The sequence below is a fragment of the Astatotilapia calliptera genome, chromosome 6, assembly GCF_900246225.1.
Source record: "Astatotilapia calliptera chromosome 6, fAstCal1.2, whole genome shotgun sequence".
Taxonomy (NCBI): Eukaryota; Metazoa; Chordata; class Actinopteri; order Cichliformes; family Cichlidae; genus Astatotilapia; species Astatotilapia calliptera.
Genome location: NC_039307.1, coordinates 19149470 through 19169780, shown reverse-complemented (window position 1 = coordinate 19169780; position 20311 = coordinate 19149470). Strand labels below are relative to the sequence as shown.

The 20311-nt window shown below is 41.5% G+C and overlaps 1 protein-coding gene across 1 annotated transcript in view; it reads right to left on the bottom strand.

The window, feature by feature from the left end:
- pcdh7a (protocadherin 7a) overlaps nt 1–20311 on the bottom strand; it is a 38750-nt gene continuing 18439 nt past the window's right edge. Inside the window, exons 5-6 of the mRNA XM_026170852.1 lie at nt 3928–4129; nt 1–2395 (exon numbers count right to left, since the gene is read on the bottom strand). Coding sequence (XP_026026637.1) covers nt 1857–2395; nt 3928–4129 — 741 coding nt within the window. The 3' untranslated portion in view covers nt 1–1856. The remainder of the gene's footprint in view (nt 2396–3927; nt 4130–20311) is intronic.

Below are 20311 nucleotides of genomic sequence, written 5' to 3'. Positions count from 1 at the left end.
ATATATATATATATAGCCTCTGGCATCCTTTGTGCCAAAGTGAGCGAAAGGGCCCAAGGTTACTTCAAACTCTCTCCACGATAAAGAAGAAACGATCTCATCCACTGAAGCTAACTCCCTTGCTGCAATCATTATCTCCATTTCCCCGCGAGCACACACATTTAGTACAGATGTATCCAAATAGGCGTGGTATTCAAAAAAGCATGTGGTTTAAAAAAGAGAGGAAAAAAAAGTTAGCATAATCTTCCTTTCATGCAGTTTTTTTCTTTCCTTTTTTTCTTACAGAAGCTATAGAAGTTTGGTCTTTTCTATGAGTCCTACGTACAGCAGAATAGCTCCGGTTTTCACATTGTCTATCGTCACTTACAGTAGATGTCACTGAAATTCCCTTTAATGTAGTCTCACACATCAGTCAGAGATGAATAATTATTAAATACATTTCATGTTTAAATACTGGATGGAGGGGAGCAGGCAAAATGCTACAGCTAGTTCAATGATAATGTTAAAAAATTATGATAAAAAAGCACATACATACATAGTGCACATGAACTATGCACTGCGTTTATATGACTTATGTTTAAATATGCTGTGTGTATGTGTGTGTTGTGTTTGCCTGTTCTTAATTTTTTCTGTATGAAAGTTAATGCAGGTTATTACATACTTTATGTTACACAGCCACTGACTCGTGTCATAAACGGTGGCCTTATGCACGTCCACATTCTGTAAATGCACTGTATGTTTGTGTTTACATGCTATGCTCAGTGTATGAGCGCTTGCATGCGTATGAGTGCATATGTGTCCGCGTGTGCGTGAGAAAGCACTTATCATACATGAACACCGTTAGGATACCGTAGATGTGCAATGAACTAAGCACCCCAGTCTACTCAACGAAAGACAGCAGCGGAGAGATAACGCTGCTGTTTTATCAAATACTGACATACACTATATACATACAGACTGGGTGTAAAGGTAAAATAATAAACATATATTCTCACACACGCCCGAATACTGTGGCACTACTGACATACTATGAGGACACTGTATTCTGAAAAATTACATTTGATTGTAAGAAAAGTCTGTTTTCACATTGTTGCTGTTTGTTCTGAATCGTATGTGTTTTAAACAACTGACGTTTTTTTCTAGTGTGTAACATTACGGCGATCACACTCAGGTGGTACTTTACGCTCTATTTATGACAGAAAATCCTCAAGACATGAGCAGTTTGATTGGTTAATATCCCCCTGTTGTGTTATGATACAGTTGATTAGACATTAGAAAAATTGATTGGTTTGAATTAGATTCAAATAACTCAATCAAAGACCCGTCACTTCTTTTTTAATCTGTTTTGACTGGATGAAACCTCTGTGGTTTTTCAGCAGATGGCTCACCAGTTGAGTCCAAATCTGGTCTGCTGTAGACTCAGTTTTTATACGCACTCAGGAATTTATAGCATCAGAATTTACACCGTCTCCGCTTCTTTCTTCTTCATACAGTTCCCTCTGTGGGATAGGGTCAGGCATGCATCAGATTCAGGTAAAAAGAAGAGAAGATTGTCCTCCTCCACATTGTCATAAGAGGAGCTTTGCCTGTAGGTAACTTTCACCAGTATTTAGAAAAATGCTTTAGAAAGTGTTCTTTCTGTTCAGGGTTCTCCTAGGAGTTTATCCAATTTTTTTCCTACATTTAAGGGCCTATAAATATTAGTCAGAATCAAAAAGTATTTTTGGAAAACATCTTTTCTGACAGTTTCACATCTTCCCAGGTTCCAAGTCCTTTCACGCTGATGACTTGCCAGTGAAGTTTTAATCCTCCCTCTTGTTACGGAAAAGGAAGTAGTGGTGAGGACTGCAAGGATGTCACAGGTAGACCTCACGGCGTGACAAGGTCAGGCAGGATGTGGTCTTGTAGTCCCCTCCTGTCCGCGTCAGTGGTATGACCTCAGGTGGGTTTTGGCCTTCTCCCCCTCCCTCCTCTTGTTGGCGTCTCCCAAAACCAGCACTGCTAAATGTGTCGTAGGATGCAGAAGTCATCTTGCGGTTAAGAAGGTTACGGTTGTGATCACCCATATTCCTGTTGTGGTTTCCCCTACCCAGGGTGCCAAGCGGATCCCCATTGGCTAAAGGTAATCTCTGACCTTCTCCACTGACGACCACTCCGGGTTCGGAGCTCCCCGCGCTTCCCGCACTCTCACTGTCACTCTCATGGTCGTTACCGCGAAGGTTATTGTTGTCATCTCCGGGGGCAAAGGTCGAGAGTCGTGGTGGGTCGCTGCCGTGGCGCTGACGCGGCCGTGCCGAAGAGCGGACAGGCATCCAACAAGTGTCAGAATGGCCAAACTCATCACACTCCCTGGTACACTTCCCTGTCAAAGCTACATCTGGCAGCTGTCTAGCATCTGGATACAGAAAAAAGAAACAAAAGAAGTTAAATGACATCTCTGCCTTAATTTAACAAGTAATATATCACAATGAAAACACTGGCGAAAAGAGAGTGAAAGGGGAATGTCACAATGAACTGACTCACGGTGCCACACACTAGACCACCAAATGATGAGGAGACAAGGAAATAAAAAGTACCAGAGAGAAAGGAGAGTTGAACAATGAAACAGGAAGACAGAAAATAGCTTTAAAAAGATGGTTTTAGACAAAGGTTGCAAAGGAGGGGGTTGAATTAAAGGAAAAATGCTGCTGGAGCAAAAAGAAAAACTGCTGACATCCAAAGAATGCATAAAAAAATCAGGTGCGGTTCAGCATTACATTAAAGGTAAAAGTTGAGGTCAAAGCAAAAAAAAAGAAAAGAAAAAGAAAAAAATACTGAAAAGAAAAGGAAATTCATCAGCAGGAATTTGAATGGCAAGACTAAATTTCTTTATGTGGAAGGAATTGATTGGATGTGTATTTGTAACATTCCTCCAGTGCTTTTTTCCAAAGGTTAGCAAGACTACCAGAGATTTAATGCTGATGTATTGTAGCCTTATGTATGCAAAACCAGTCGTTTGTCTTTTCATGTCTTGTCATGTCATGTAATGTGTTCATTTCCTGTTAAAGCTTCTAACTTTGGCTTCACTTGAATTTACCGCAAGAAATTAGATATCTCTGCTGTAATCTGCCAGCAAAGTTTTACTGAATATGTAGAGCGGCAGCAGTAACTTCATGCGAAACCAAACAAGAACATACTTGTGCAGTATAATTAAAGCCAACACAATGAATTCTCTGTTCAATTCGTCTCTCCATCTGACCGTGACAAAAACTTATTAAACTCAACAAAATTTCGCACACTGGCAAGAAGCAGCATTGAACTGGAAACTCACTGATAGCCACAGAACTAGTTATTCACCAAGGTCACAGTGACCCTGGCTTGTTGCCGATGTTGCTGCAGCCCTGGCATGACCATATACAGAGGAAAGACGAGTGAAAAGATCAAAAGAATAACTTTTTTTGTCGCTTGCCATCCTTGACAAAGACTTTGCACAAAAAGGTGAAAACACAATTTCATTGGTGAAGCAGATGCTTGGACAAGGCCAAGGACGGTTCTCTGGCATAACATACTAACACACATTAGCTTTTATTAAAAAAACCCTTCACATATTACTCAGAAACACTCTGTATATGTGGGACAAGTGCATGCACACACAGAGACACACAGACACACACACAGAACAAATGCTTTTTTGTATAAAACAGATTTCCATCATGTGAAAGACTGAAAAGATTCCCGAGGCCTTGACAGCAAGCCGAGGTTTTAATGAAAGTGTTATTGTGTGTTTTTATGGCATAGAAAGAGGAGGTGAGGGGGTGCGAGAGAGAGATAGGGAAAGAGAAAATGAGAGACATAGATAGTGTCTATCAACATGTCCAAGCAAAGTAAAACATATACAAGTAAATGCATCGCTCGGCCTTTTTGAGCTCTAATGCACCATGTGTGTACCATTCTCCACATGCTCCTCCTCCCCTACGCTGCCCTCAGGTGTGGTTCGCTCGTAGCCTTCCTCTGGAAGTGGCAGGGCTCCCAACCGAGGCCCTGATGAACTCTTGCTACTCGGAGTCTCCGAGTCTTCCAGGCCACTGTCATAGCAACCACCGTCCTGTGGTTGGCTCACTACCGAGAAGGTCACCCGGCGAAGGGTCCCCTGCAGAAAACAAACGCACAATATGAGATTAATCATCCAGTATTCCTAATCTGAGGTTCTAAATCTGAGGATTAGGCTGTTGGGCAGGGGTCTGCAAAGACATATTGGGATTATCGGAGGATGTTCGCCTTGATTATGGGCTTAGCTGCTACAATGCAGGGTAATAGTTATCAACCAATCATGGCACTCCCTCAAAGTTTTCAGTTGGCCTTTAATCCCAGTTTAGATTAAGGTTTCTGGACATGGTTGATGTTTACAAACCTCTGGACGGGCCAGAGAGAGTTTCTTTTCAATCTGGAATGGTGCCTAGTAGTAGCAGCTGGGTAATATAAAGTTCAAGCTCACAAACAACATTCAGCACTGTATTGAAATAAGAGAAGGATGTTAAATGATGAGTCTGGTGACATTTTACATCTTTCTCATTGACAGCAAGAAAAAACGGACATGCACAGATTTTATGCTTTTGACTAAAGCAAAAGCCGGGGTGAAGGCCTTCCGTTTTCCTGTCTGTCTCTCAGGTACAAATACTGGCAGGTCAGATTTTTCGGAAATGTGCTGGAATGGTGGAACATGCACAAAGGAAGAGGCCATTAAATTTCAGTCTGAGCGTGGTTAACTCTTTTGAAACTGCAAAAAAGGCCTCGGTGGTGCATGTGCTTTCCAGTTAAAAAGGCTTGTCTGTGTCTCCAAAGGCTCATACAGCCTCTCTGGCGCAAAGGGTGACATGTTCCTTCAAAATGAATGACAGGCAGCGTATTCAGCTCAAGCCAGTCTCTACTAGATCATCCTGCTGTGTATGTGGAATTCGCACTAGCTTACTTACTAAAATCCACTGCATTTATTTAACCCCTTTAAAGCCTGAGTTTTAATTTATGTCACATTTGCTACACCTGGCATTTTTTTTACCTCTATTTTTGTTATTTATTGCTTAAAATGTATTGTGAGATTTATTTAGGTTTTTCGGGGGAGTGGGGAGGGTTGACAGATGATGTAGAAGTCTAAAAAATGCATTTTAATATAATACACTGGGCATTAAAGGGTTAATAAAAAAAATAAGAATGTAAAACTACACATTTGTGATCCACAACAATTTACTCTTTGGGCTCCAGTTCCAGAGATATGAGATATCAAAAGATCTGACAAGCGTTTTCCTTCATTTTATCTTAGTTTAGAAGTAAGCCAACTCATCATAATGTAGAAATTTATTAATATCTGAATAGCAAAAAATAAATAAGAACTGCAACTTTCAAAAATAGGTTGCAAGCATCCTTGCGACACAAACCACTGAACCATCTCCCATCAATAACAAATAATCTAGTTTTACAGTGTTAGTGGTTTCAGGAGTGAATTACATCATTCATGCAAACTAAGCATCGCACCTGCTCCAGTTTTAACGCTCTAATCACCCCCAGTCTAGTTAGCGGAGTGGTTTTCACTTTGAGGCGAGACAGAGAGGATAAAGATTGTTATAAGTTCACGCTGAGAGGCTATCAGTGAAAGTTAAACGACGCTGTCTGGCCTGAAGGGATCACTCTGCACCAGGAAGCCCATTTCTATATAACCCCCCTTCCCCCACAAACCCCTTTCATACTCATTTATCTGGTCACAAAATTACATCCCTTTCAACCTAAATCTGCTTTGAAACATGCAGCGTATGGGGAGGAAGTGACTGAGCAGAGGACGGAAGCAGATTAGGGTGGACAAAACGTCAGCTCAGAAAGTCACCTCAGGATAATCGGGGAGGAAAACTGATGGAGGGCTGCAATAAAAGTCCGGACTGTACCAAATCTTCCTTTTCTTTCAAACAGGCACACAAGCGCGCGCAGAAAGAAAAGAAACATTTGAGCGAGTTCACCTAATGAACGCACAAGACAAGATGAGAGGCGAACACAGCAAAATTAATTAAGGAGAAACGGGAAATTAATGGAGCACGTGTTTCTTCTGCCACTTCTTAACATCGTTGAGATAAAATGGGGATGAGAAAAAGTGACTCAGACAACAGGGATGGGAGGCACGTGCAAGGGTGAGGAAAGAGCCGAGACATTGGAATCTAATGGAAAACCAGTAGTTCTTGCAACCTCGGTGGCTTCATTTTAACTCTCCACAGACAGCAATGTATTTTTTAGAGCGTTCACTTAGTTGAAGCAGCTCAACCTCTTTTCCACTTATTCAAACAGGGGGCAACAGCTCAGAGAGGGAACAGTGGATAAATGAGTAGAAGCTGGGTGTAAAGAGTCAGCGAGAACATGAGTAAGAAATAGTTTGGCTGCCAAGAAAATGTGGGAACTTGTAATAATAAGTGTTTTCCGACATCACAGGTGTTGACAAAAAGAAATCCTCTATTCACTTAACAGGCTGTCAAAACTTTTCTACTTCTGATCATAAAATAATATTAACTCAACATTACGGCAGGATGTGTTTTCATGATCACAGATTTATTTCATGAAAATAATGATGAAAAATTATAATAATTTCTGATCACAAGGCCACAAGAGGGGCATGCCCGTATTCAAGGGATATAAAACAGGAAAAAGAAAGAAAGATATTCTCATGTATGGCTTTGACAAAACAAACTTGCCCCCTAATAAATGACTGGGCAACTTTAAAAACACAGTCCGCTGTTCAGAAGCTCTTTCCTGAATCCGCTAATTTCTTTTCTTGCCCAGCTGAGAAAAACGCTCTCTATCTTACACAATAGAAGATATTTCAACCAGTATAATTGCACAGTTGACATTTCTCCCTTTTCAATCTGAAAAATGTCCAGAATAAAATAAAAATCACTTCTATTTTGATTGTATTCAATAACATCAAGGATGTGCCGTTACATCTACCTGAGTGAGGAAATACACAACTTAAGAAAAGAGGTAATAATCGTACTTTTGTGCAACTAGGTAATTTGTTTCAGGTGGGCAAAGCTGTCAGTAAACAGAGGTATATTGAGATGACAAGTAACAATAACACCGTCAATATGTTTTATATTAGCTACTATGCTAAGAAAGTTAGCGTGTGAGCAACCTTTGCTAATTGAGCAGTAAGTATAAAGTATAAAGCTGAGGCTGCTGTGTCGAAAGATCTGATTCAGCACACAAACTCTTCATGTTCTCTTCATGTGGTTATTGAGCAATTACTTAGTGTGCTCAATAAAGACGAAAAGCACAGCTGTTTGCGTGTTGCTAGTCTAGTCAGTCTGCGGTTGTCTATAATTGTCACATGAAGATCAGATAACATTTTATGGGCAATCAATGTAGAGATCATGGTCTTTCCAAAGGCTTAGCAAACTTTTTCTTAGAGCTGTACTTCTGAATATGAGATTCTTAGCTCTGTGGCTTAAATGTAACATGTCAGCTACATGAGAGGGGGTAGGATTACTGTGTAAGTGTAGAAATCCAGCTTGCAACACAGAGCACGCCTTGATTTACAGCAGCTTATTGCAAAACTGGTGCGGGTTGCTCCTCTGTGTGTGTTTTATTACAGATCTGATCTGTTCAGCCATGATTCCGTCTAATTCAATTTCCCTCTAACCTTGTTTCTGGCCAGACTTGCCCCCTTTCATTCCTTCATCCTTGTTATTTTTTATTTTCTACTTCTCTCCCGCTTCTCCCCCTTCTTCGCTTCGGCCAATTCTACAGTCACCCCCTCTCCACAGCTGTAGCATAGCTCTCCCTCTGTCCTCCGTGACTCCTGTTCACTTCCTCCATCTCCTCCTCAATCCTTTCTTCTCCTTGCCAGTCAGCGTTATGATGTGGCGATCGATGATGTGTCCTTGACCTCGTTATGAGTCCCTCTCTGCTTCCCCACAGCGGGCTTTATTGACCCATAACTTCTCTGCACTCCCCAAACCCCCTTTTCCAGCGTCTTCTCACATCCACTGCCTTAGCCTCATTGACAAACCTCGCTTCTTTTCTTTTGCCAAATCCCATATTTTGGCATCTTCTAGTCATTACATTCTATGACTCCACACTCTACACATTCTGCCTCAGCTCCTCTTGCTACTTCACATTGTCGTCTCACTTTTTCCTTTTCGCTCTCACTCACCCTCTGCTACCCAGTAACCATTTGAACATCTTTCTTTTGTGAATATGGATTTCTTAAAAAGCTTTTCACATCTCCGCCTTCTTTGCTTATACCTGCGAAGTGTCTCCTACTCTCTCCTTGCTTCTTTGCCAGCTTCTACCTTTGCACTGAAAAACCTCCTTGATGTTTTCCAACCTGACTGACAAAAGCACTTTTGTGTGTGCATGTGCACTTTCTCTAATTTGGAGGAGGAACTTCAAAAAAGTCTCATTATTATAATAGGTAACATAGTGCTATACTCAAATATCAACTGAATGTGAAAACACATTTATTAGTTTCAAAACACACGCATGGATGAACTGGCTAAGGTCCAGTGTGGCCTATGAATTCATGCCTGATGGAGTATTAATTGAGTCTGACGGAGGACATAAAAAAAACCCTTCCCCCTAATCTGACATGGGCCATTACAGTCCAATACTGACATGGGAGCTTCGCTCATCTGCGCAGCAAAGTGAGCGAGTGTGAGTGTCCGTGTTTGATCGATTATGTTTTCATATGTGTGTGTGGATGTAATGCAACTATATTGTACAAACATATGACCATCCTGGAAGTTGGTCTGAAGTTATTTCTGGCAGATCGAAAGAGTGAATCAAAAGGAAGCATGATGGGTCTGAACTAAGAATAAACTTAACCATCTGTATCTTGCAGCTCTGAAGAGAAAAAAAAAGAGTTCCTAATATAGCTTTCATTTCAGGGCAAAACCGTGTTGCAGACTGTGTGTGTGAGTGTGTGTATATGCATATGAGTGAGACTTCTCACATTTATGTTTGTGTTTGATAGCCGTGTACGAGTGTGAGACTTTCAAAACCTGCAAGATGTGTTATGTCAGCCCGTGAGACTAGTCGCACCTGCGTGTGCGTCTGTGTTTGTAGAATGTGTGTGTGTGCGCGTGCACAGGTTGGCTCAGTCATCAAGGTAATTAGTGTGTAAACCTCCATGCTGTCGGTTCAAAGAGAATTAACGAGCTCTAGTTAATTAACAGTCTCCCTCTCTTCTTGTTACATGTGTCTGCATATTCAACACATGTGTGTATCTGCACATCTGATTCTTGGTCTCTCTGTGTGTGTGTGTGTGTCTGTGTGTGAGAGAGAGAGAGCATTTGGATGTGAGACCGTGTTTGTGTTTGTTTATGCCCTGGTACACTCTGGTCTGCATAATGAACTGACAGGATGCGGCTTATGCATAAACCAAAACTACAAATATGGTTGTAGGACTGGAGCCACAGTTCCCTTTCGCTCTCTGCTCGTTCTCCTTGATGTTTGACATCATCTTTGTATAGGTGAAGAGCCACTGCGGCTAATTTTTAGAAACCAAGTGTACTGGGTTGTAACAGTGCATAGACAGGGGGACAAATTCCCATCATGAACACAGATTTATTCAAATCATGTTGCATGGAGGCAGAGTGAGACACATTCAGTAAATACAGACCAAAAAATGTAAAATAATTCATTTGACGGATTGACTGATATGACTTTTTAAATGCTGATACATAATATAAAATCATTATCCATTAAAAGAGTTGATGATAGCTTTTAACTTCTGAACTGACAATTGATAAAAGTCAGTGTAATTAGGTTTCGGCTAAACATACTTAATGACCATAATAATTGGTTTTTTTCTTTGTGGCTTCTTTCTTTTATTCAAGAAAACAAAACTATGAAAAGAAGTGTAAAATGTAACAGGCTGTGACAGAACAAATATTAAATTTATCGACTGAGAGCTGGAAATGCTAGTGTTGATGATGATTAATTTTTATCTTTATAATTCATAATGACGTTAGCCGGTCCTACTGCCCGGCATCAAAAGTGTTGTGATGGATTATACTTTCATCTGTCTTTGCCCAACATATTGCTGCATGTTTGTATTTATTGCTGTTTGCTAAAAATAAAAAACTGGATGTTAAAAGAAAAAGTGTTTTTCCCGTGTTGTTAATATAGTTCTTTTGAAACAGGCCAAAGTCGGTTTATTCACTGAGTCCAACGTCAATCAAGCAGACAACAAACATCCTGTTTGTAATCGCTCCCTCCAGACACCTGAAATTTTCCTTACGTTGACTGAGGGGTGCCGCGGTGTAATTTCCCTGGCAGCGATCCTTGAATCGTGATTTAATCCTGAGAACACGTTACGTTTGATGGCATACATCAATATTTGTAAAATAAGATATTTTTAGGCCAAAAATTGGATTGTGTGACTGATGTGGGATACTGAAAGTCTTAATTACAGACCAGATTTATGGAATTCTTTAAGAGGCTTAGCAGCTCTAGTGGGCAGGATGACCTCTTGAATCATTAGAATAACCCTGGGATTTAAGCATAATATGAGTAATGACTTAATAATCAATTAAAAAAAATAAATTAGTGATTAAACGAGTACATTGCTCTAAAAAGCCTTTAATATACAAATGAATAAAGTAAATAGCGATCTATTCTTTGGTTCTGTACAAAGCTGTCAAAAAATAAATAAATCAGAGGGTTGGCAGTTCAGTCCCTGGTCCCTCCACCTTGGGCAGGACGGTCAACCCTTAGTTGCTCCTGATGGCCGGTGAGCTTCATACGCCAGCTCTACTGTGACTAGTGTTGCACGAGAAAGGATTAAAAATGCCTTAAAAGTGCAGATTATTCAACATAGCTATTTTTTATTAACAGATAATATCACTTTATCCCGATTCTTATAATCTGGAAGTTTATTTACTATCTAAAAAAATACCAGACCTGATAAAATGTCAGCCTAATGCTTATTACAGCTATAACTGTGTGGAATACGTAAGGTGATATTGCACTATACTACCAGAGCACACACTGAAAACTAATATGCTCCTGTTGACACCACATGGGTATAGTCCAGACTTCATATCCGGAATGCTGATCAGTCAAAATGACCTTTGTTTCTGCTCTGTTGTTTTGCTGCCGTTTAGAAATCATGTTGTGCTAATGCAGACAGCCAGCGTGCATGTGGTCATACTTTAAGAGTAGAGTGAATACTGGAATGAATAAGTGAACTCAATAACAGCGACCAGATTACAATGCAAATATTATTGAAAAATAATGAGCTTGCATTGACTGCTTTAAAGCAGGAATCCTTACACCTTGCATGATTAAACTGCCATGAAAAAGGCGTTTATGCAGAGACACTTCTTCACTGTGGATTCACACAAAGTGGCTCTACGGATGACATGTTGCATGACTTGCATTTAACTTCAAAGCTTGCTTTTCCTTGCCTTTCTTTACTATTGTTTTCTACCATTTTAATTGCCATTTAAATTCTCTGGCTCCAGATGTCTTGTTTCATAACTGTAAGGGATTTTTTTCTTTTTACAAGCACCTTAAGTGTGAAATTTGTTGGTGAAAAAAACAACAACACATGAATATCTTTGTTGTTGTTTTTTTTTTTTAATCTAATTGCACAAACAAAGTTCATTTCTACTCCAACAGTTTTTGCTATTTCTTTTCTTCTGTCTTTTCTCATCATGTCAAAGAGTCCAATAAAATAAATGAAACTAAAGTTTAACTGGAAAATGAGTTAATTGGTAAAATTCGTGTGATCCTAATAAAATCTCCAAGAGTTTATGAGAAAACCTCCTGAAATCTTTTGCTGTCAACTGTTAAGTTATGCATCAAAGCCAGTGAGGAGGGGAAACAGTGAAGCACACTGACAGAAAGCATCTTTCAGTTACTGCGCAAACAGGACAGACGGGTTAACAATTTATTTGATGATGATATATTTAAACTGGTTATTTAAATATAGAAATGATCTGCAACTTTGTTCAAGCCCTTAGTGGTGTAACAGAGTGACGTTTCCAGTGCCATAATGCAGTTTCTTAAGGCTATGTTGAAAAGAGCAGACATCCTGCTTACGCAGTGTCACCGCTGGGTCAAGCAGACAGGTACAGACATGTGTCAAGAGACTACGTGGAAGGGAGTGACGGATGATGGATGGAACAACTGATCAAAGGTGGGATGAGGAAAAAAAATGTCTGTTAATCAGCATTTGTAGCGAGGTAAATATAAAATAATAAAAGGAAAAGACTCGGCATGACCACAGACTGTCTGAAGTAGAAGTGAAGAAGAGATGAAGAATGTCGTTCAGAGGGAGAGACGCGGACTGTTGTGGCATTTGCAGAATGCACAAAATGGTTTGGAGCAGGTTGAAACTCAGCTCAGGGAGGGATGAAGCAATATGAGTGGCATTTCTTCAGCTGTCTGGCCCAGTGATGTTGATGAGTCAAGGCGCCTTATTATCACAGCGCACACTCACGCACTCGCACAGACATTCATAGCTTCCACGCTGATGCCGTAAATGCGCACTTCAGCCACGCTTGCTCACACTCACACTTGCAAGTGTGCACTTTAACACACACTGACAACACATCTATAACTATGCAGCATGTATGTTGCAGTGGGACCACCTCTGCAGTAACAGCAATCCTCCCTTATCCATGCTTCTGCTTTTTCCCTCCCTTCCCATGTTTCTCTGCTCTCCTTCACCCTTTGTTCCCTCACCCCCCACTTTCTCCCCTTTCATTTCCTCTTTCTTCTTTCATTCCCCTCATTCTGCAGTTCACCGATCTTCTCTCCCTCTTTCCCTCCCCTCTTCCTTTCTCTTCTTTCCTCTGTCTCAGTCTCTCGCTCTCCATTGCTCCCTCTAGAAGCAGGTGATGTAGAAGGGTGCTCAGCAGTATCTGACTATCAGGCCTGACTCTGTGAGAGGAATGATAATCACTGTGCTGCACTGCAGAGAGAAAAAGAAGAGAGGGAGAGAGAGAGAGAGAAAGGGAGAAGAGGGAGGGAGAGGGGGTATGAGGTAGAGAAAAAGGGGGGCAAGTGCGGCAGTAGAAATGAGGGGGCAAATTAAAGTGCGTGGGGGGGTGGAGACGCAGAGGGCAAGAGAGCGGGACAAAGAGAAAGGAGGCAAAGAAAAAGGAGAAATATGGGGAGAAGGGTATAGAAGAAAGAAAGACCGGATTACAGAAATTGAGCAGTGCTTTAGAAACATGTTACCTTCTTGGTGTCACGCTCCCTCATTCCCCTCACAGGAGCACCTTCTCTTGTTCCACTCCCCTAATCTTTTCCCCTCCTGCATACACACTTACACACAACCACACTCGCACTCCTCAAACAACACCACCCCTACCACCACAACAGCTTGTTGTACAACAGCCCCGCGGTATGAGGGAGAGCCTTAGCCTTGTGTCTGAGCGCCAGAGAACATTAACTGCAGCAGCGAGGTCATCTGATCGGCACTATGCGGACCCATTCGCTCCCTCTCTCCACACTCCTCTTCAGAATGCTGCAGTCTGCTGCAAGCCCTCCGGTGGCAAACACTGGAACTACGAGCCTCGCTGACTTCTGACACGCCTGTCCCGCTTAACAGTTTTTGCTTTGTGCGAGGCACGTTTGTGATTTGTTGAAGCTTTGTGAACTTCAATCACTTTCTCTTATTGGCTCCATTTAGAAATAAAACCGTGAGTCAGTTGTGCACCATTTTAGCCCTAACTAGTTATTTAAAGTGTGTGGATGTTTGCAGGTATTTTGCGGATGACTGTTTGTGCAGAGGCAGACAGGCAGAGAGACTGTTTCGCTGCATGTGGATCGACTGCTTCGCCATCCACCACAGCTTTATTACCATCAATCTGTCCACTCTGGCATTGTGCTTTCTCCCTTCTCCCTGTCTCCATCTGGGCTCTCCACCCTGCAGATACACATTGAAAATCATTGACTCTATTCACAGCATCGGCTCTTTGAAATGTTTATCCTTTTGTGCAGCCGTGGCTGTCTATAGGGGAAAAAACAAAACAGAAACAAAGGCTCATAGTGTGAGATGTGAAACGAGGCTTACCGGACAAATGCCCATGATTCAGATTAGCTCCTCTGTTGGTGTGTGTGTGCTGGTGGTGTTCATCACTTTCCAGTGCTAGTCCTTAAAACAGTCATCTCTTATAATATCCATGACAGCAGTCATTGTTAAGAAAGATGCAAACAGGATGGCCGCGTACAACTGGCCTTCTGTGTGCCTGCGTGAGTAAGAGAGACCATACATATGTATGCCTGCTATTTAGATGGTATTTACTGCCCATTCTGTCTTCGTGTGTGTGTGTGTGTGTGTGTGTGTGTGTGTGTGTGTGTGTGTGTGTGTGTGTGTGTGTGTGTGAGAATTTGTACCATTAGACTAATAGTATGCGTGTTAGGAACAGGCTTTTCCCACCCACTGCTATTGTCCATTAAGGTTGACCAGATGAAGAGTGAACAATAGCTTCTCTGTGGGGGCCAGTGTATGAAAGAGTAAAAGTGAGGATGAGGCTAAAGATACGTACTTTTTGTAAAAGGCTGGCAAACAAGATCACGCAAACAAGATCACACATCCACGCGCGGGCACACACAAACACAACCTCCCTGTTGAGAGTGATTAGGAGTGCTGCTGTGAACAATAGATAGAGTCAATAAAGGACCTCAGAGACGTCCGACTACAAGAGCAAGGTCTCTTTCCCCCTGCTCCCTCCACCACCTCTACCTCGGTTCACACTCCCATTTTTTTTCTCCTTCACACTCTTTTGCCTCGTTTACACTTTCAGCTCTTTTGGTGTGGCATCCTTTCTCTGTCAAACAAGACCGCTCTTCCTCCCCGACTTTCCAAACTATTTCATTTCTCATATCTTTCCCAGCTTTCTCCATAAACCTCTCATTTTCTTCTTGTTTCTCGTTGTTTCTCTACCTCCCCCTCACATATACTTTGTCTCCTTTGTGACGCTCCTGTCTTTTGTGAAATGGGCGGACGGGCTGAGCTGACAGAGGCTGACACGATGGAGCGCCATGGCAAACTGAAATCCATCCTGTCAGTTTAGAATCAGTGTCACTCATTTTACAAGGTTAAAGATAGCTTTGCCTAATGTGCTGTCAGATACAAACAAGCACGTACACCACATAGGCCTTGCCACACATAATCACAACCCACATATGCGTATGCTATAACTCTGGCACGCACAAGTACAAACACACACTCACACATGCCTGCTCTGCACTCCAGGCGACTGCCACATTAATTCACCTGCCTACATATAAAATGGCATATTTGTACATTAGTTGTGGATCTTATAGATTGTGTGTTTATACTTTGTGGGGACATAAATGTATTTACACCATCATATTGTGGGGACCAACTTCCCATTTGGGAACCATAAACAAGTCCCAATAATAACTAGGGCACAATTCGGAGGTGAAGACATGGTTTGCGAGCAGGTTTAGTTTAAGTTTAGGGAAGGGAAGCAGTTAAGCAAATAGCAGCTATGGTTAGTTTCAGGAGAAGCCTTCAGATAAAAAAATTAAGTCAATTTAATGTCCTCTAAAATGATTTAAACACAACTGTGTGGGTGTATGTGCATGTGCAAACCCCTTTACAGCCCTATCACCCCCGTGACAGACACAGTGCCACAGAAATGTCTTGGGGTGCCTCGCCCAATGTCTTGACAATAGTCTCAGTGTGTGTGAGTGACAGAGAGTGGCTCGGGGACACAGAGGGGGCGTTATACTGGGTAGACGACACGCACGAAGATGTACAGGCACACACACACGTGCACACACGCACATTAAAGAGAGAAGACAGTGAACTCTTTCTCTCCCTCTGCACTATTTCTCATTCCCTCTCTCCCTGACGCAGAGAGACTCAATCATTCTCGCACTCTGTCTCCTTTGACGCATAGGAGAAACAAAATAACTGCTCCCTCACTCTCTCCTCTTTTTTTCTTTGTGTGTGTGCGTGCGTGTACAAACGCAGACTGTATAATTAATACGGCTTTCATTTTCTTTCAGCTATGAAGTATGCTTTTGGTATGCAAACAGACTTCTTGCATGCGAGTGTGTGATAACGTGTGTGAGTCTGCGCGTGCATGTGCGCGCGCGTGTGTGTTCGATACACCAGAGACCAAGTGCAAAGTTGGGCCATTGAGCGGTCGGAGAAGGAAGAAGGAGAGTTAATTAGAAAGCAGGGGAGACTCCAAAGCGTCCCTATCGATAACCTCACACCACACTTCAAGCGTATATATGTACATTGGCTTTTGCAATCCCCTTTGAAAATTATAGTTCGGCATTAGGGTTAAGAAATGGCTCCCGTGAAGTCATATTCAGCAGAGCCTTTTACTCAGAAGTCTGCCTGATTATTATGCGACTCGTGGCATTAAAAAATGTTGAAAAGTGCAAATTATTCTGCAGCTAATGCAGTAAAAATAGTTTAGATGCTGTTTGTCTGCAGCATAAAACGACAGGTATAGATTGCACTTTTAAGGTGTCAGTAAGGAACCTCATTAGGGTTCATTTTGGGTGTATGAGGATTTGTGTATGGTATATTAAAATATAACCATCTATATAACATCTGTCACATTTTCTTTATGTTCTGATTCAGTGCTTCTGTTTTCAGGCTTCAGGGCTTAACTGTGGATTATTTTCACAACTCATTAATAATTTAGTCTCATTAGCCCAATAGGCTGACAGAAATTGCCATTTGTAACCAACCAAGAGTCCAGACTACATATTCAGTATGCTGGCATAGAAGATTCTGAAATCCAACCTGTTTTCATCCCTAAAAGTTACATAAATTTTTAAATACTGAAACTGTTGCAGTCTACGGCTCTTGTACGGTGTCCATCTGCAGAGGAAGCTATGTGTTTTTAGAAAGCATTGATCTTTCAAGCTTTCTTTTAAGCCACGAGACAACAATCCAATTACTCTTTAAAGCTTATTCAAGGAAGAAATGTATTTTTCAGCCCATTAGGGGGATTTAATCCGCTTAGTTTATCTGAAAACTAATTTTCACAAGACAGCAACGAGACCTCTAATGTACACAATATTTCAGCAACTTAAGCACTATATATATTGAAAACTTTGAGCTTAAGTGGAGCACTTTGTAGATGCAAATACATTCACTGATCTCTACATGGGTTCAGACATGATATGCGCATTTGGATTCCTCACAGTCCAGATCTCATATTCTACACAAATCCCCATACGGGAATAAGAAATGAATTATTTAACCATTCATAATGATCATGCCATGTAAGAGTAACACCACTTTGTAAAAGTCACACAGAGACACTTTCTTGCAGGAGCGACTTATTAATCAGATTTAAAAAAAACATTTTTTTTTAATATTCAGTTAGTTAACAATTTTAAATTCAATGTTTGATCATCCACAGCTACACTGTTACTGCTGCTGCTGTTGCCTTTTGGTTGAGATCTACTAAAGATCTACTGCAAACATGGTGAGCACGTTTAACATCTGTCTTTTAGAGAATTCAGAGAAAAAAAAGGGGGGAAAAGAAAAAGAGTAACAACAAAAAAAAACCTTCAGAGCATGTTAAGGTGAAATCGTTGATTCAACATATTTTTGACAGAAGACTCCCTGCAAAGGCTCTGCAGGATTTAAAAGGGCCGCTGTCAGCAAAGGCCGGCATTAGAAAACACTCTCACACATCAAATTCTAATCAAAGCCTGGTCTTTTTAACAGCATGAAAGCTTTTATGTTAACACGACACCACGACCAAAGCTTTATTCACGCTTTTAAAAAGAGACTGACCCAAGCATGTGTGTGTGCCTGCACCTGACAATACACCATATCTGTGTCAACACACTCTACCCTTGCTTCTCATCTTACCGGTGATACCGTGTGTGACTCCCCTAACCATGAATAAATTGTCTGTGATCCGCGCTTACAAAGTGTACACCTGTGTGTGTCTTTGTATGGATGCAGGTAGGGATGTGTATATTTTCCAAGCTGTCTCAAGTTGTCGGCTCGGATGTGAGCATTCTTTTATCCAGCCAATTAGAGGTTGCCATTTCATCCCATGGAAACCTGTTTGGGGCCTAATTGGAAGACGTATTTGCATGACTTTGATTTCAGTTTCTTAGTGCGCTTGTTTTAAAGCTTCTGTGTGCATATGCGGATGTGAGTAATTTTCAGTAAAAGTGAGGGGTTTTTTTTGCTTTTACCCCCTTTTTCCTCAAGTGCTGTTAGTTGCCATCTTCATATTAGTGCTGCATTTGTGAAACAAGAGGAGAACCTCTTAAATAATCTATGTCTGATTTGTACCTGTGCACTGTTGACCCATTAAGAACGAGCTTTATGGTAATGCCTTGCTATTACTGTGCTATATCAGGAGAAAGTCTTTGACTTTAAGTGTAGTTTGATTCATCACGTTCACTGTGTTTTGGCTCTAAGTGTCTGTATGTGAACATAAATCATGTTAGTTTATGCGTATGGAGGTAGTTCTTCCTTTCCAAAGTCCAAGGGAACAAGAGTGTGTGATTATACAGCCTGTGTGAAAATGTGTGTCTGTCAAGCAGGTCAACCTGTTTTAACATCTCTGTTTGAAGACACTGGCTATTTCTTAGGGCTTGGGTCAGCTAGATCTTTTGGTCTGTGTGTAAGTGTAAGTGTGTCTGCACATTTACGTGGGTGTCTCTCTTCTAGTTTATTTCTGACATGAACAGGCAAGTGGGACTCTACAAGGATCGAACACGCACACATAGCGTGTACGCTCACACATGCACTGGGAGAGGTTTGGGTCAGTGGTATAATATGGAGAAATGCTGCAGGCAGAGGCATGCCCACTCAGATTTATGTAACTTTTTCATTAGGGCAGGTAGAAAGCTCTCATCTCTTTCCCTCTCCCTGTCTCTCCCTCTCTCCCTGACACGCACACACACACACACACACACACACACACACACACACACACACACACACACACACACACACACACACACACACACACACACCAAAATAGCCTGGAGAGTCTGAGCTGGCTTTCCTCTCAAAGTGAACCTCCTTCCCTCCTCTCTTCTTCTACTTCTAACCCTAGACCCATACACCTCATTTCTATCTTTTTCAGTCCATCTCCTCCTTCCCTGTACTCCCCCCATCAGCTTTCCACCCCTAGGCAATACCTAAGAATGCATTTTCATTTTGTAGCTTCACATCTCCCTCCACCACTCACTGAAGCATTGCCTGTTCTCCCACTCACCTTATTTCTCTTCATCCACCTACCCAAATCTCCTACAACCACCCCACACCGCCACCACTATACCCCCCCCCCCCCCCCCCCCCCCCCCCCCCCAAAGTTAGTGGTACTAACCAGGAATTTCTTTTCTACTCTTTCATTTATTCTCCTCCTCTTCTACAGTCTTCATCTCGATCTTCCGATTTATCTATCTTCCACCAACAATTCTAAACAGATGGCTACACGTAGCCTGGAGCAAAAACATTGGCTTTGGACTACAGCGCTACCAGGGCCAGTCTTTTGCACTCACGCAAGATCTAATAAGCTGATATCCGGCGAGAAATGTGCTCTGATTCGCCAGTGGCAAAAATGCATAAACCATATTGCACAGTGCAGATATTCACACCTTAGGCTTGTTCCTTGGTAGCATGCTTAATTTTATCCAACCCCCCCAAAAATGAAAAGCAAAGATTAAAGCTGATTTTAACTACGGTCTAAAAACAGACGAAAAAGAGGGAGCAGGAAATGGAGAGGGTTGTTAAGAGTCATTTGTAAAATTTAAAGAAACTATTAAGTGTTATAAAAAAAGAAAGTTTGGAACCATTAAAAACACGTTTTAAAAAAGATGGATCCAGATGGAGAGTGATGAAAAGAGATGAAACCACTTAGGGAGAACAAAGAGATCAATCAAGAGAAAGACAGACGGAGGAAGATGTAATTGTGCGTGTGTGAGTGTGTGGAGGGGGCGGGGGGTAAAGTCAGACATTGGGGATGGAAGATTGGAAAGAGACACTTTTTTTAATTGGACGACTTACACAGCGCTGAGTTCTAAAGCAAATATCTCAGGCGCCTGCTCTGTACAATAAAATAATAAGTGTTTATAAGCACATTCCAGTGAGTAGATTTTTGCCACCTTGGTTTTGTAAGTTTGTACATTGAAGCTTAGATCTGTTACCATCACTTTTGAGAGTATGTACTGTCTTTTTTTAAGACTCATAATTAGACATATATCTTTATATTCCAATACTTTAACTCTGAGCATTCACCTCCTTTGCTTTAAGCCTGATTGTGATTTAAGAATAAAAGCGCTTTTTCTTTATGTGTGTTTGCAGACCTGTCATTGG